At 42.4% G+C, this 15,372-nt stretch overlaps 1 protein-coding gene across 2 annotated transcripts in view; it reads right to left on the reverse strand.

Moving 5' to 3' along the window:
* Nucleotides 1-15,271, reverse strand: part of PATL1 (PAT1 homolog 1, processing body mRNA decay factor) — a 28,055-nt gene extending 12,784 nt beyond the window's left edge. The window contains exons 1-9 of one of the 2 annotated variants that reach the window (XM_045786753.2): nt 15,004-15,271; nt 12,994-13,105; nt 5,952-6,169; nt 5,572-5,652; nt 4,772-4,966; nt 3,732-3,833; nt 3,188-3,277; nt 2,752-2,972; nt 1,428-1,517 (exon numbers count right to left, since the gene is read on the reverse strand). In XM_045786753.2, coding sequence (XP_045642709.1) covers nt 1,428-1,517; nt 2,752-2,972; nt 3,188-3,277; nt 3,732-3,833; nt 4,772-4,966; nt 5,572-5,652; nt 5,952-6,169; nt 12,994-13,105; nt 15,004-15,018 — 1,124 coding nt within the window. In that variant the 5' untranslated portion in view covers nt 15,019-15,271. Of the gene's footprint in view, nt 1-1,427; nt 1,518-2,751; nt 2,973-3,187; nt 3,278-3,731; nt 3,834-4,771; nt 4,967-5,571; nt 5,653-5,951; nt 6,170-12,993; nt 13,106-15,003 lie in introns of those variants that run through there. The other variant, XM_087854901.1, reaches the window with a different exon arrangement.
* Nucleotides 15,272-15,372: the final 101 nt, after the last annotated feature.

Below are 15,372 nucleotides of genomic sequence, written 5' to 3' on the forward strand. Positions count from 1 at the left end.
TATTCAATGTTATGCTTTTCACATTTATCTGTGCTGATAGCACACCCAAGTATATGCCAAAAAAGAACTGCTAGCATGTGGTGTATCCACGTTTTCAACCTTATTATTTACTGCCAAATTCTCTCACCAGAGGCGGAGAGAGGCCGAGGCTAACCAATATTCTTGCCAATGACAACAATGTTGAGATATTTCAAATTTTGCTTGTCTGATGATGTAAAATGCTTATCTAATCTTAATCCGTATTTTCCTGATTATAAGCAAGTTTGAAATCTTTTTTTTTTTGTACAATATAATGGTTCGATGGTTTTATTTATTTATTTATTTATTTTTATTAAAGATTTTATTTATTTATTCGACAGAGATAGAGACAGCCAGCGAGAGAGGGAACACAAGCAGGGGGAGTGGGAGAGGAAGAAGCAGGCTCATAGCGGAGGAGCCTGATGTGGGGCTCGATCCCATAACGCCGGGATCACGCTGTGAGCCGAAGGCAGACGCTTAACCGCTCTGCCACCCAGGCGCCCCGGTTTGATGGTTTTAAATGTTACTGGGTGCTCATCACGATAAATATATTCTTAATCCCATCACCTATTTCACCCATCCCCCCATCCTCCTCCCCTCTGGTCATCATCTGTTTGTTCTCTATAGTTTTTGTCTCTTTTTTGCTTTGTTCTTTTGTTTTGTTACTTGAATTCCACATGTGAGCAAAACTGTATCAGCTTTACTGAGGTATAACTGACATACGAAGAACTATGCATATTTACTGTGTATAATTTTATAAGTCTGGTCATGCAAACACTTGTTATACCATCACCACACACAGGATAATAGACATATTCAACACCCACCAGAGTTTCTGTATCTCCCATTGTTTTTTTGGTGGTAGTAACACTTCACATGAATGAGAACCACACTCTTTACAAATTCTCACTTAAAACCGTATCGTTAACTTCAGGTACTAGAAGTTTCATATTTTAACACAGTCAAATGTATTAATCTTTTCCTTTAGGGTCTGCACTTTTTGTGTATTTTAAGAGCCTGTATTTTTTTCCCCTGCAAAAAATATTCTAGAGCTTCTTTGAAAGAGAGAAGGAATTATACACACAGAACCATAAAACTGCAGGTTACAGAAATCTCAAAGTTATGTTTAATTTTCTTATTTTTTTTTTTTAAGATTTTATTTATTTATGTGACAGAGAGACAGCCAGCAAGAGAGGGAACACAAGCAGGGGGAGTGGGAGAGGAAGAAGCAGGCTCCTAGCCGAGGAGCCCGATGTGGGACTCGATCCCGGAACGCCGGGATCACGCCCTGAGCCGAAGGCAGACGCTTAACGACTGCGCTACCCAGGCGTCCCAATTAGTAGCACTGTTACACTGTCAAAATTAAAATTTGAATCAAGAAACCACCAAGGAGCAGGGTGAGTACTTACTTTCTGTTCTGTTGCTGTCTCTGATGCAAGAGCCGACGGTGCTGTGGGTGGAGGTGAGTTGTGTCTGGTCTAAACATTGGGGCCTGAGATCTAAGAAAAAAGGGAAAGCTTTTCAATTCTGTTGTTCTGTGATCTGAAGTTTTAGAGAATGTTGTCAGGATAATTTCACACAAATGCACTCAAGGAAATGTTCAAGTCTATGCTCAGGAGATCTTTCAGAAGGAAAAGACTGCTGTACTTTTACGCGTCTTCTATAAAGACTAGTTCTCAACTTCTAAGAAGAGGATCATAAAATTTAAGTGAATTAGCAGTGAAGCAGTAGAACTATTTTCTTTCTCCTCCTAATTGTAAACAGAAGTCTCTTAAAAGGTTTAATGTGCTTAGTTTCAACTATTTGGAAATCACAATGCAAATGCATGTGTTATGATCAATTTATGTCAACTTGGCCATAGGCTATGGTACCCGGTCGTTTGGTCAAACACGAGTCTAGATGTTGTTGTGAAGGTATTTTGTAGATGTGATTAATTAAGAATTAAGAAAAAAGAGGACATTTAAAAATGTGGGTGGGCCTCACCCAACCAGTTGAAGGCACTAAGAGCAAAAACTGGTATTTCGGACAAGGAATTCTGCCTCAAGCCTGAAACACACAAGTGCTGCCTGAGTTTCTAACCTGCCAGCCTGCCCTACAAATTTCAGACTCAAGACTGCAAATTCAACTCTCATCTGAATTTCCATTTTGCTGGCCTGCTTTATGGATCTCCTTAACCATTCCTTAAAATAAATCTTTTCGTTATATAAAAATATATATATGTGCATATATACACGCGTGTATATATATATTTCATTGGTCTGTTTCTCTGAGGAATCCTGATACGATAGCACATGTAATGAAATACAATTTCACTAGAAGCAGGAACTTGAACCCGTTATAAAACCAGATTAGAAGTGAGCAACTCAGCTAGCACCGAGATGAGCTGACTACTCGGCACCTACATCCCAGGTCCCTAGCATACGGTAATTCTTGTTAAGTGATAAGCACTTTGTGCATGTGTGTGTGTTTGTAAAATGGATATAAAGTGAGACCTAAGAAATGTCAGAAGAAATAAAACAGGTGATTAACTAGCAATATGCAAATTACACAGGAAGCACGTGACTTCAGGGAACTGTTAATTCATAAGAACGCCTAGAGACTGTCAAACATTTCTGTGTTTGACAAGTTGAGGATCCAGTAACATCTCAAAACACACCCCTTGCAGACATCGGGGCCTCACTGCTAAAGAGCCTTGGGTGGCTGATGGGTAAACAGTGGCATTAGTTTGCACACCTTAGGTTTTGCAGGTGAGGCCCTGGGCCGGGGGAGTGCTGCTGCGGAGGCGGTGGAGCGGCAGGGGGCGCAGCACTAAAGAAGGCACGGAAGCCGGGTGCTGGGGGAAGCACCTGCCCTACTCGCCCCTGCAGCAACTTGGGATTCATGGCGGCAAGCGGACTACCAACAAATCCAGGGACCCGTGCAAACTGGCTGGGAGACATCCGTCCAGGCGGTAGCTAGAAAGAGACAAGATCTCAGATTTAGTGAATCAGCAAGTCCTCTTGCTTTTATCCACAGAAAAGTGAATACTGTTTTCATCAATAATTTTTTTGAAAAAGTGAAGGAAAAAGTAAGAGGCAGTAGAGACCGATTAACAGCAAAGAGAGCTACCACCTATGAATGTTAGGAAAGCGAGAGAGCTCTTCATGGGTTGGGCTCATCAGAGGCTTACCTGTGCTCCTCCAAGAAGCTGTGCTCTCTGGAGGGGGCTGAGAACAGGAGGAACACTAGGAGGGAAAGGGTGACCCAGTAGGGAAGAGTTCTAAGAAAAAAAAAAAGATGAAAAATTACATTCTGTGAAATAGGTAAATCGATATAATACAGGAATTCAGTAGGAACGCAGAATAAACTTGGATATAAAAATGCTCAAACTGTATTGTCAGGCTGTCTATGGAAGGAGTCTGAAGGACAGCAATGCTAGAAATCTGGAAGCACTATGATCATGTAACCTGAGGAAGGAGGCAGTAGGATGAGGGACTGAAATAGCAGGAAACCAGATGACCATGCCGGGTGTGAATTTTTAAAAGATAAAAAAAAAGCTCAGGTATGAAACAAATGAACATGATGAACCATGTCTTCTGACCTGGGGACCATAAGATCCAGAAATTCAAGATCGGAGACTATAAAAAGCACACCTAATTAAGGAGATGTCTATACACTCGTAGTGATCAGAAACCATATGCTGCACGTTTTCATTAGGTTGTGAAGTGACATACCGGGACACTGCAGAGCTGGTTTGGAGACATCCTCTCACCATAGGGAGCAGGATACCGCGGGGGCATCGGGGGCCGGACATGGACAGGCTTCGGACACAGGATCTATCAGGACAAACATATACACAACTACACTCAATGAAGTCAGTTTTTCCTCCACCTACACTCCCTCCCCTCAAGTACTGGTAGAGACGCAGAACTCAATGCAAAGCCCTACTTCTAAGCAAATTGCTACAGCTATGGGTTCATGTAAGAACCTTTGGTCACTTCCTCTCACAAATACCAAGCAACGTGCCACTTGTAACTGAGGAAGATTTAGCTAATTCTCCAGTTATCCCCACCCTTCCATGCTATCTGAGGGAGGTATCAACAGATATTCTGACTTGCAAATTCTCTGCAAGAGGATATTATTTTGGTAGCAGCGAGGGAGAAGGAATGATAAGAGAGCTGGAGGATTAACTAAGTCCTATTCTGAAGCCCCTGTGATATGGCCGCCATGCTCAGCTCTTTTGGGATACATTGTGACTCCACCGTTTCGTAGAACACTGAGCCTAACTAGGCCATACCGACACCACCCTCCCCCCATACCTTCCAAATTGGCCTTCCTTTTCAGCTGCTGGTTTCAGGTGGAGGAAAGTCTATGGAACAGGACTGCACAGGCTCTAGGGAAAGCAGGGATATCTTAAAGGTAAAAAGGGATGTGGACAATGCTGTGTGTTCCCACTCCCCCCGGCTTTCAGTTACCTCTCTGCCAATGTTGTGGGCAGCCAGCAAAACACTTTGAAAAGGATATATATGCTAAATGTGGTTAACTACCCTTTTTCTCCCCCAATTAAAAGGCAGCAGCAACAGGAGCAGCACCAGCAAAGGGCATTAGGGAATGTGTCTCTTATTTGTACTAACTTCTCCTCTAATTGGCTATTTCTCTTTCTAATCTAATGCCTACCCAAAACTTCCACCCTCCTCCCAGCACCGCCAACTTCCCAGATAATTTTGCCCAGATTCCCAATCTCCTGGGCTGAGTGCCTGTTTATGAGAGGTACCTGTTGGTTGAAGCTGGGTACAGCCATCTGCTTAGGCGGGGTGCCTATGGGGACGGCTCTAACAGGAGGACTCCCAATGATAGGTGAAGTTGACCGCCGTGGTAATGCGCGCTCGGAAAGGTCTCGATCATCTTCTGGACCCTGTGGGGGCCTCTGAGGCAGGGCATATTCTAATACAGACACCGTAGGCATTTCCTAATTGAGGAAAGAGTTAAAAAAAAAAAAGAGAAAATTAGCCCATAGCCAACTATAATGTCTTAATAATCTGTACAGATGCCAAAAACATCTTCAGAAATTATTTTTACATTTTATTTCACATCCAGTAACATCCCCTCTCTTTGGTGTACAGTCCTCTGAATTTTGATAAATACATAGATTCCTGGATCTACTGCCACGATCAAGAGCAGAGCAGTTTTGTCACTCCCCAAACTCCTGCCATACTGGCCCTTAGCAGTCAACCCCTCCCACTACCTGCAACCATTGGTAGACACTGACCTGTTCTCCATTCTTATGGTTTTGCCTAGAAATGACTTAAGAAATTTGAATTGTAAGCTAACAAATTTGAATTCTAACGGCTCCCTTTGAACCTTTTGTAATAAAGCACAGTCAAGAGAGCACCGCATGGAGGCCGAGTAAGTGTTCAGTTGGCAGGTGCAGCTACGAGCACTGGGTTAAGTAACCAACATAACGGCAAACATTATTTTAAAACATATACATCTATATGTTGTTTCAGTAAGGAAAAGGTCAAAACAGGAGTTTTCGGATACCAGGAATTTGTATAAAGAGAAAATGTTCAATACCTGAGCAAGGAGTGGTCCTCGGATTCGCCTCAGAACTTCAGATCCATCCCAGATGCTGGAATTGAGACTTCCTGGTTGGGGCTAACAAAAAGGAAAACATATACACAAAGTTTGGAATAGTGAGAGCTTTCTGGACGATTTAACTGCTTTCGGTGAACAAGGCTCCGAAAGAGTCTCAACTGCTCGAGAAGATGAAATTATAGCGTTCCAGAATATACATTATTCCCCACCTTCAACTGCTATGATCAGGAATTATATTAACAATTTTCTGTGTTACATGCAAGTCTCTCAGGGTAGCAGATGAAACAAAACGGCCCAGCTCAATACTTCACCTTAATTACTAGTCTGCTATAGTTCTCAAACCAGAGTAACTTACTCACTTGCAGAACTGGCCTGGTCTGCACTGCCCTCATGACAGCTGGATCTTCTAGCTCATTTTCAATCACCATCTTACTGAGCCTTTCTGCCAGATTCTCCTCATGGTCACCCAACAAGTCCATCTCATCCCTTTCTCCATTGCCTGTTTGTTCATTAACTGCCACCGGCAGCTTCTCTTCCAATTCAGCCAGGCGCTCATGTGCTTCCTGCCAATCATCATCTATAAGGAAATCATAGAAATATAGTTCATACTGAGACTAAAAGTTTAATGAAATTCTTCTGTTAACCAAAAGAACAATTCTAACTTCAGAAGATAGTAAATTTCCACTTAGAGACATGAAATAAGATTTTTAACTAAGGGGCATTGGAAAGTGGGCTTTTCACTATTAAGGACTAATACATCATACCAGGAATAAAATTCAAGCACTCAGAATGATAGCTGAATACATTACCAATGGCATCCAAACTGTATTCCGAAAACAATTTTTAAACTGGTGATGGGTACGTACAGAACAACCTGTTGGTTTGGGGATTGCTTTTTTTTTTTTTTTAAGATTTTATTTATCTGTCAGAGAGAGAAAGTGTGTGCGCGCACAAGCAGGGGGAGAGGCAGGCAGACGAAGAAGGAGGCTCCCCACTGAGCAAGGAGCCTGATGAGGGACCCTGGGATCCTGACCTGAGCTGAAGGCAGACGCTTAACTGAAGAGCCACCCAGGTGTCCCTGGTTTTGAGATTCTGTGACATATCAGGCAAAAAAGGAAAGTTAAAACTCACTGTATTAGCATACACGTTCTTTCCCAGATTATACCTGCCATCTTCCTTACAAGCTCTCAAATCCATTCACTTCATTCAATTAATATTTTTTGAGCACCTATTACGTGTTAATGTTTTAGGCACATGGGATAGATCAGTGTACAAAGGACATAAAGATCCCTGACCTGCAACTTTCCTTCAAGCAGGGAAGAGACAGATAATAGACAATGAACGCAACGAATAAGTAAATTAGATACTGTATCAGGAGATGAAATGCTATAGGTATACGGAGGAAAAGCCGGTTGACAACATTAAATGGGATGGTCAGAGGTACACCTCATTGTGAGGGTGACATCTGAGCAAAAGATTCAAGAGTAAGATAGTTAGCCGTGTGGATTACCTGGGAGAAGAGTGTTCCACACAGAGGGACAGTCCATAGAAAGGACTAAAAGATGAGTGATGATTTTGACACTCAAGCAAGGACTGTGTCTGGACTGGAATGGTCAAGGAGGAAGAGCAGGAAAAGAATGAGGCCAAGTAGGTAGTAGGAGGGATCTCCTTCTGGGCCTTTTGGGTCACTTTGATTGAAATGGGGGGCCACTGGAGGTTTTGATGTGGCTTGACTTTTTGAAAGACACATCTGGCTGCTGAGACCAGATTCAGGATGGGGGGGGGAGGAGCAGGAACACTGGAAGCACGGAGGCCTGCCAGGTGGCTAGCGCAGCAACGCCAGAGCAAAGGTGATGACGACCTGTACCTGGGTCCAGTCCTCTTCCACGTTAACAATGCCCTCGCTATTCCTGCATACTCCTCCACCGTCTGTGGCACTGGCACTAGCTCATTCTCTCACTTTGTATGCCAACGCAGAGTTCTGAGTCCTGTTACAGCACAGGTAAAAATCTTCACAACCCTCCCTCAGCTTTTCTAGAACTAGACCTTATCTCCATCACTCTCAGTCCAGTGCTCCTCCATCCCAGCCCTCCATTCTGCTTCCACTGTAAAAGCTCTACTCATACTACTTTGCTCCTTTTGGCATTCAAATTCAGGTATCTTTCCCTCCTCATGGAAGCTTTCCCTAAGTAAGCTTTTCATTTCAATGCTTTCACCTTTTCTAAACATGCAAGACTCCCTGCTGAGCAGGGAGCCAGACGCAGGACTCCATCATGACCTGAGCCAAAGGCAGACACTTAACTGCGCCACCCAGGTGCCCTGATCATTCTCTTTATAACATAAAAACACAGGATTCTTTCTGCAAGTGAGCTCAATGGCAATCCTTCTCACATAACTTTTTCTATATACCTCATTAAAAAAAAGAGGAAAGAAGAACTGGAGGCACCATAACAAGAAAAGAAAAAGGTGCCTGGTATACACTAAGGGTACAACAAATGTAAGCCACTTAAAAAAAATAAAAAAGAGAGATTTAGATTTACTGATAATTTTCTGAGGGGCTCACGCACAACTTAAAATTATCTTTTTCCTGCTTACAAAGAAAATACACGTTAATTAAAAATTTAAACATCACACAAATATTTAACTTAGAAAGTTCCCCAGAACTCAACAGGTATGTTAAGTTTTTCAAAATGCAAACTATAAAGTTTAACTTGTTTCTTTTTATTTAAGCAATACATCTTGGACACTTTTCATGTACATACACTTTCATGTAACTACTGAGAACATAATCTCATTCTTTTTCATGCTGCATAAGATTCTATTCTATTGATATACTAATTTAACTTAGCCCTTACTGCTGGAAATTTGGATTATTTGCAAATTTTCAACGTAATGATTAATACCGTAATATATATATATATATCTTAACACCTTACGCGAGTATTTATTAAGTACATTAAGTCCCTAAACCCTTAAAATTCATTATTTTTATTTCATAACAATGTATCACATAACACTAGTGATCCAAAAAGGGAAGGGACACTTCCAGATGTCTCATTTGGTATGATCAGAACCACTGTAGTCTTTGCGTACTGTGGTATATCTGAATGTACTACTTGTGGTAAAGAAAAAAATTCACTTTAGATGAAAACTACAGTATTAATTTAAATTATCAGCTATCTGGAAAAATATTCTTAAAGATTAGTGTAATTAAAAATCAATTGTACTGGGTGTTATATGCAACTAATGAATCATTGAACACTACATCAAAAACTAATGATGTACTATATGTTGGCTAATTGAATTAAATTAAAAAAATTAAAAAAACAATTATGACATTAATATTTGTGTCATCTTTGCTAAGGAAGAGTAAGCTGAGCACGTTTTAAAAGGACAGAATTTTTTTAGCAATTTTACTCATTCAGTGATGCCAAAAAATGGGGACTCTATAATCCCGAATGAGGGGATTTTTTTTTTCATTCACCACCTCCCATACTCAAGTTTACTAAGTTTATCAGATCCTACCAAAGATGAATAGTTTGTCCTTAATTTAGAAACATTGGTTAAATAGCCATATTCTGTGAGAACGGCTCTGTTGTGAACTGACTGTTACTGTTTCGAACATGTAAGCAAAAGGAATCTATGCCATCTTAGGTTTCCTTGCTCATGTGAAACAGTATGTCAAGAGATCACACGCCCTTACTATTAGAGGATACTTTACTTGTATCTTTTTCAAATGACCTAAAAATAAAGTTACTAAGATACGCCAACGCTTGACCTCGATCCACAATGGTCAAAATGATAAAGGGTAGGCAAAGGAATACCAGAGAAATGAAGAAAAAGAAGTATTTGTTTTCCTTCAACTAATTAATCAATACCCTGATGGGATAGGTTACTGAATCCGCCCCCCTCCCCCAGCTGCTGTCTATCTCAGGAATATTTCTGAATAAACGCAACATAAAAAGGAAGTACAGGTGATTTAATTTTAAGGCAACCTAAGTCCCTAAAGATCAGAGCAGCTATCAATAAAAGGGAAGTGGAAAGAATGGGGAGCCCTTCCAAGCAGAGGCAGGAGATTCCCAGAGATTCTTCAAGAACTGTTTCAACATAACTGGAGGTTTACCCTGAGTGTATTTACAGTTACTTCACCTCTCTCATAGTTTGCTTCCTCATTTGTTAAAATGAGGATAATAATAGTACCTACTTCACAGGGTTCTTGGGAGGATTAATAATATAAAACATTTAGAATGGTGCCTAGCAGATAATAAGCACTCTATAAGTGTAAACTTTTATTTTTAGAGGATGAGTTGAGATTACTGTGGCCATTTACTGCTCTAAGATGATGTAAACATTTTTCCAAGGAGAAGACAAGGACTAGTTTCTTAAGGAAAGATGACATCAGAGCATTAGTAGCCAGTGACTTAAAATAACTACTGACAAGTATCATTCAAGACACTCACTCTTTGAGTTAAAAACTATCGAACCATAACATATGTCAAAGGTCTGACACTTTACCTCCTGGTTTAAACTCTTTATACCAGCTGTGTATTTACCCGTATGGTGCATTAAAACAAATCACAAGTTGACTTAGCAATTTTTTAAAATAAATAAATCTGTACAATATTTATACCAAGATATTATGAAGAATTAAGTTTGCTTTTTTTTTTAAAGATTTTATTTATTTATTCGACAGAGATAGAGACAGCCAGAGAGAGAGGGAACACAAGCAGGGGGAGTGGGAGAGGAAGAAGCAGGCTCCTAGCGGAGGAGCCTGATGTGGGGCTCGATCCCATAACGCCAGGATCACACCCTGAGCCGAAGGCAGACGCTCAACCGCTGTGCCACCCAGGCGCCCCTAAGTTTGCTTTTTAAAAAGATCTTACTTATTTGAGTAAGAGAGCATGCACAAGCATGTGAGAGCGGGGGGGGCGTGGGGGGGTAGAGGAAGAGGGAGAAGCAGACCAAGCAGACTCTCCACTGAGCAGGGAGCCAGCCACCGGGCTTGGTCCCAGGACCGAGAGATCACGACCTGTGCCGAAGTCAGACATTCAACTGACTGAGCCACTCAGGCACCCCTAAAGAATTAAGATTTTAACTTTAACTTTAGGGGCACCTGGGTGGCTCAGTCGGTTAAGTGTCCAACTCTTGATTTCCGCTCAGGTCATGATCTCAGGGTCCTGAGATTGAGCCCTGCATTGGGCTCCTCGCTGAGCATGGAGGCTGCTTAAGATTCTCTCTCTCCCTCTGCCCCTCCCCCCTTCACTCGTGTGAGCACCTGCTAAGAAAGATTTTAACTTTATAATTCATGTATATTATAAGGATTCATATTTGGAAATCTTTTCTCCATTATAAACTTTGCTGATCAAGAAAAGTCTTTCTTAATCACTTATGCCCTAGGGTACAAAGCGAGCTAACCATATGCTATTTCACTGCCTTTACTTTTCACTACCCATTCTTTGACCGTGTAACCTTAGGGCTTTTTTCAACATATGCACACTTTTCTTTTTTTCCATCATATCACATACACTTCTGTACACTCTAATGTCCTTTTAAGGCAATATTCTCCCCAACTTGTGAGGAATACAGAAGCAGAAAAAGATTGTCCACAGCACACTGTAAGTCAATGAGAAGAGATGAGACTATTTCTCTTCTGTCCAGGTTCAAAACTGAGGACATCTTAGTATGCCACCTCATTTTAATATAATATCTATAAATCAATTCCATCAACTTTATTTAATACTGAGGAATTTATTTAAAAAAGTCAGTACAATACTTTAAGAGAAAAGGAGTTCTAGAAACAAGCACACAATGTTTCTAACTTCTATTGTATACTATAGGTTATACTAAACTAACTTCCAAATACAATTTGCATCAGTTTCTTGCATTTGCAATTCTTTTGTACCTCTCTTTCCCTGTGATCTCCATGGAGAGAGAAGAGCATCTTACATCATGTCATCCTCTTGGATGATCTCATCTCCTCAACTGTGGCTATGATCCAAAAGGTCTTTGGTTTCCTTCTGTAATCAGTCTCCCTTCTACCTTAAGTGCTTCTCTTGCTGCTCGATAGTGGCAGTTTTAATCTCTACTGAATTTTGTAAACCTTGACTAACAAATACTATGCTTTCTCATTTTTCCCAGTTATTTCAACCCAGTCTAAGTTTTAATAAATAAACCTGTTCATATCATTGCAAAACGAGTAACCATTATCACACCTTTAAGACCTTTTATTAGTTCTTGATATTCAACATCTTAAGATCAGCCCCTATTGTGAAATTTCATCTTGCTACTTAACTTCGAATATTAGTTGCACAGACAGAAACGCTGATTCCAAAGAAATCACACATATACACATCGCAACAGAAACACTGTTACTGCTCCTTTTCAACACCAACAGTTAAAGCAAAAATACTTGCATTAACTCTTACCTACTTCTTTTTTGAAAGTACATTTTATTAGTATATTTGCTCTAGAATCTCTAATTCTCGAACTTTATCATATAAACTTGTTGCCTAAGTTTCCCATTTTAGATTATTAGAACTCTGAGCCATGTTAAGTTTAGTCTGGCTCTTTAATTTTTTACCCTCTTCCAACTCCTAAAATATTTATCTATATCTAGGGATGGGAAAATTTCACCTGTGCACAGCACTTTTCTAACATATGAAGACTTCCTTTCACCACAATTCTTAGAATAAAATGCTTTTTATTTTATTGAAGATACTATATAAGGCAATAGCAGGCTCATGCAATACACCAATAGTAGTAACTGAGTTTTAAAACATACACACCCAGGGGCGCCTGGGCGGCACAGCGGTTAAGCCTCTGCCTTCGGCTCAGGGCGTGATCCTGGAGTTATGGGATCGAGCCCCACATTAGGCTCCTCCGCTGGGAGCCTGCTTCTTCCTCTCTCACTCCCCCTGCTTGTGTTCCCTCTCTCGCTGGCTGTCTCTACCTCTGTCGAATAAATAAATAAAATCTTAAAAAAAAAACCAAACACATACACACCCAAGTCCAAGTTTTCTTTTAGTCTACTAGTTTTTCCGAAAGTTACATATTCCACAAATAAAAGTTTCCTTCTTCTAGGACTATTTTAAATCCTTGTAAGATGTCTGCTCCTCTCGCCATTTACACGCCTTACACCACCAACCTAGAGCCACAGATAAAGAAGCTGGAAGGCACAGGGCTCAGAGAACATCTTGTTTTGTATATAAATGAGGCAAAAAGGGGGCCCAAGGGATTGAGGTAGATGCCTCCAGTGAAGACTGAACTATTCGGAGACTAAGAATAGAATATTTTGCTAAATTTGTAAATGTAGTTACTCCTACTAAGACAAAGCACTTACAAAAGAGAACATTTAAAGAGCAAGAGACCAAGGTGACATTATAAGATAAAGATGTCACTTACCAATGGCACCTGACCCAAATGTATCATCATTGAATTGATCAATCTCTTCATCTTCTTCTCCCAAGCCCTGAAATGCATCTTCATCTTCATCCAGAGGACAATCCTCTAAAGACTAAAATAAAGAGAAAAGAGACTAGCTATTCATAAAGTCCACACCTTCATTTAAAAAAATGTTCATTTTATTTTCCCAATCATCAGAATAGCTTATGACCTCTCGTAAAGACAGCATTTTTTCTACCCCCAATTTCCCTGACATTGGAAAATGGCAGTATCTTCTTTCAGTTTCTCTTTTCCCAAACAGTCCATTTCTCTTTCAAGAATCTAATAATAGTGTTTCTTCATGCAACCAAGAAATTAGGCCTCCATCTTGACATCACTGGTTAGAATAGTAATGACAACACAAAATGCACACTTTACCATTATTTTGAGTTTTATGTATATTTTTCAAAGGTATCATGTTCCTCATTTTCATGTCAAAATTTCAACTATTTTATTATGTCCTCTTAAGCTTTCTCTTTACGTCCCCTCTTCTGTTTTCTGTAGGCCCAAAATCTGGTGATGAAACAGAAAGCTAAATTTTCAACTCCAATTAAGTAAACTCTGGAAAAGCTGTGATATGTTAAGTTCAAGTTTTGGCCCCATTCTTAAAAGTGGTGCAAACTTGGCTAAGTCATATTCTGGTTAACTCATTAAATACCTCTTAAGTACCTATTGTATCTCCAGCTCTGTGTTAGGCTCTGGGTAACAAAGGGACAAAACCTTTGAGAGTTGTGAGGATTAAATGAGGCAAAGATTTGGCAAAGATTGTAGATTGCTAAACAATGCTAGTTATCACCGCAACAATTTAAAGTCTGTTCTATTTTAAATATTTCCCCCTTCCACTTCAGTTTTCAACTGATTTATTTTCCAAGTTCTCTTTTCTTTTGGCAACTCTGCCTACAGCACCTCATCAACTCTCTCCATGCTTACATCAAGTCAGTTTGGTCTTAAACCATTCCTATCAAGTATCAAGTACATGTGTCCCCAGTTTCCAAAGACTCAGAATTACAATACCACACATCAACAAGCAGGTCTGATACACCTTGCCAGGCAACGTCCTTAAATAGGTTTTCCCAAAGGCAAGGTTAGGCCAAAAGGCCATTCCACCCGTCTTAAGCCCTCCCAAACTTCCACAAAGCAGGCATACAACTGCCTCCAGAGCAGAGGCAACTTCCAGCTGCACGCCCTTCCAAATCACAAAGATCTACTTCACCAAATCACTGTTTTAAATTGTAAAGACTCTTAGAGATCGCCCAGAGCAGCCCTTTGAGTCTACAAACCTAGAAGCTTTATGTCCAGAGACTAGGAATAGCTCAAGGTCATACAACAAGTTAGTGGCAGGGTCAGGACTCTCGACTATTGCTACATTCCCGGGATGGTCACCAAACCCACGTCTCCCTCCACTCGCCCAGAAGAACTTCTGCGGGACACGCCCCCTCCCAACTCGGAGCCCTCTTTGGTAAACAGTCTCCCGCCGCAGTGAAGGGCAAGTCCAAGCCCCCCTGACCCGCTGGGTGCCCGGGCGAAGGGGTGTGGGTGTGTGTGTGTGTATGTGTGTAATTGGAGGGGAGGTGGTTCCGGGTCCAGGGCGGGAAACATGTCTCTAGGCTTTCCCGGGAGACTCTCCCTCAAGAAGAGCCAGCGGGTGGGTGCATCGCTCTCCCTTCCGCGGCTCTTCCCGGGGCGGGGGTGGGGGATGGTCTGGTTACAGCACTTAACGGGCCCTCCCCACCCCAAAACAGAGGCCAACTCTCACCAGCGGCCACTGATAGGACAGTCCCGCCCCCTGGAGCCGGCTCACCGCCCTGGGATTAAACCCGCGACCCCAGGCCCCATGCGTTCCACTCGGTCCCGCGGGTCCCGCCGCCAGCCCCCTCCACCCCCAGGGGCGCGGGAGGGACGCGCGGGGGGTGAGAGAGGAAAGGGGGCGCGGGAGGGAGGGAGGGGTCACTTCCGGTCGCAAGAGCTCACCTCGTAGCGGAACATTCTTGGGGAGGGGGGAGGGAGCGGGGAGGGGAGTGGGGGGAGGGAGGGAAGAAGCGCTGACTCCCCGGCTCCTCCGCGCGCGGGTCCTCCACCGGCTCGCGACCCCTGGCCGCCGCCGTACGCCGGAGCGTGCGTGGGAACGTGCACAGGCGCGCCTCGGGGAGGGCGGCCGCCCCGCTCGGCGCCCGGCGCGGCGGCTGCGCGGGGACAGATTTGGCGTCCCGCTTCCTAGTCTCAGCGGCGGGAAGGAGGTCCCGTGGAGAGAGACTGCGCACGCGCCGCCCGTCGGGGGCTTCCTCGCTAGCCAGACTCGCAGCTCCGCCCCCGGCTTCTCTGTGCCCGCCCCGCGCTCAG

This window comes from Ursus americanus, chromosome 24 (genome assembly GCF_024610735.1).
Source record: "Ursus americanus isolate L20-20 chromosome 24, mUrsAme1.1.p, whole genome shotgun sequence".
Lineage (NCBI taxonomy): Eukaryota > Metazoa > Chordata > Mammalia > Carnivora > Ursidae > Ursus > Ursus americanus.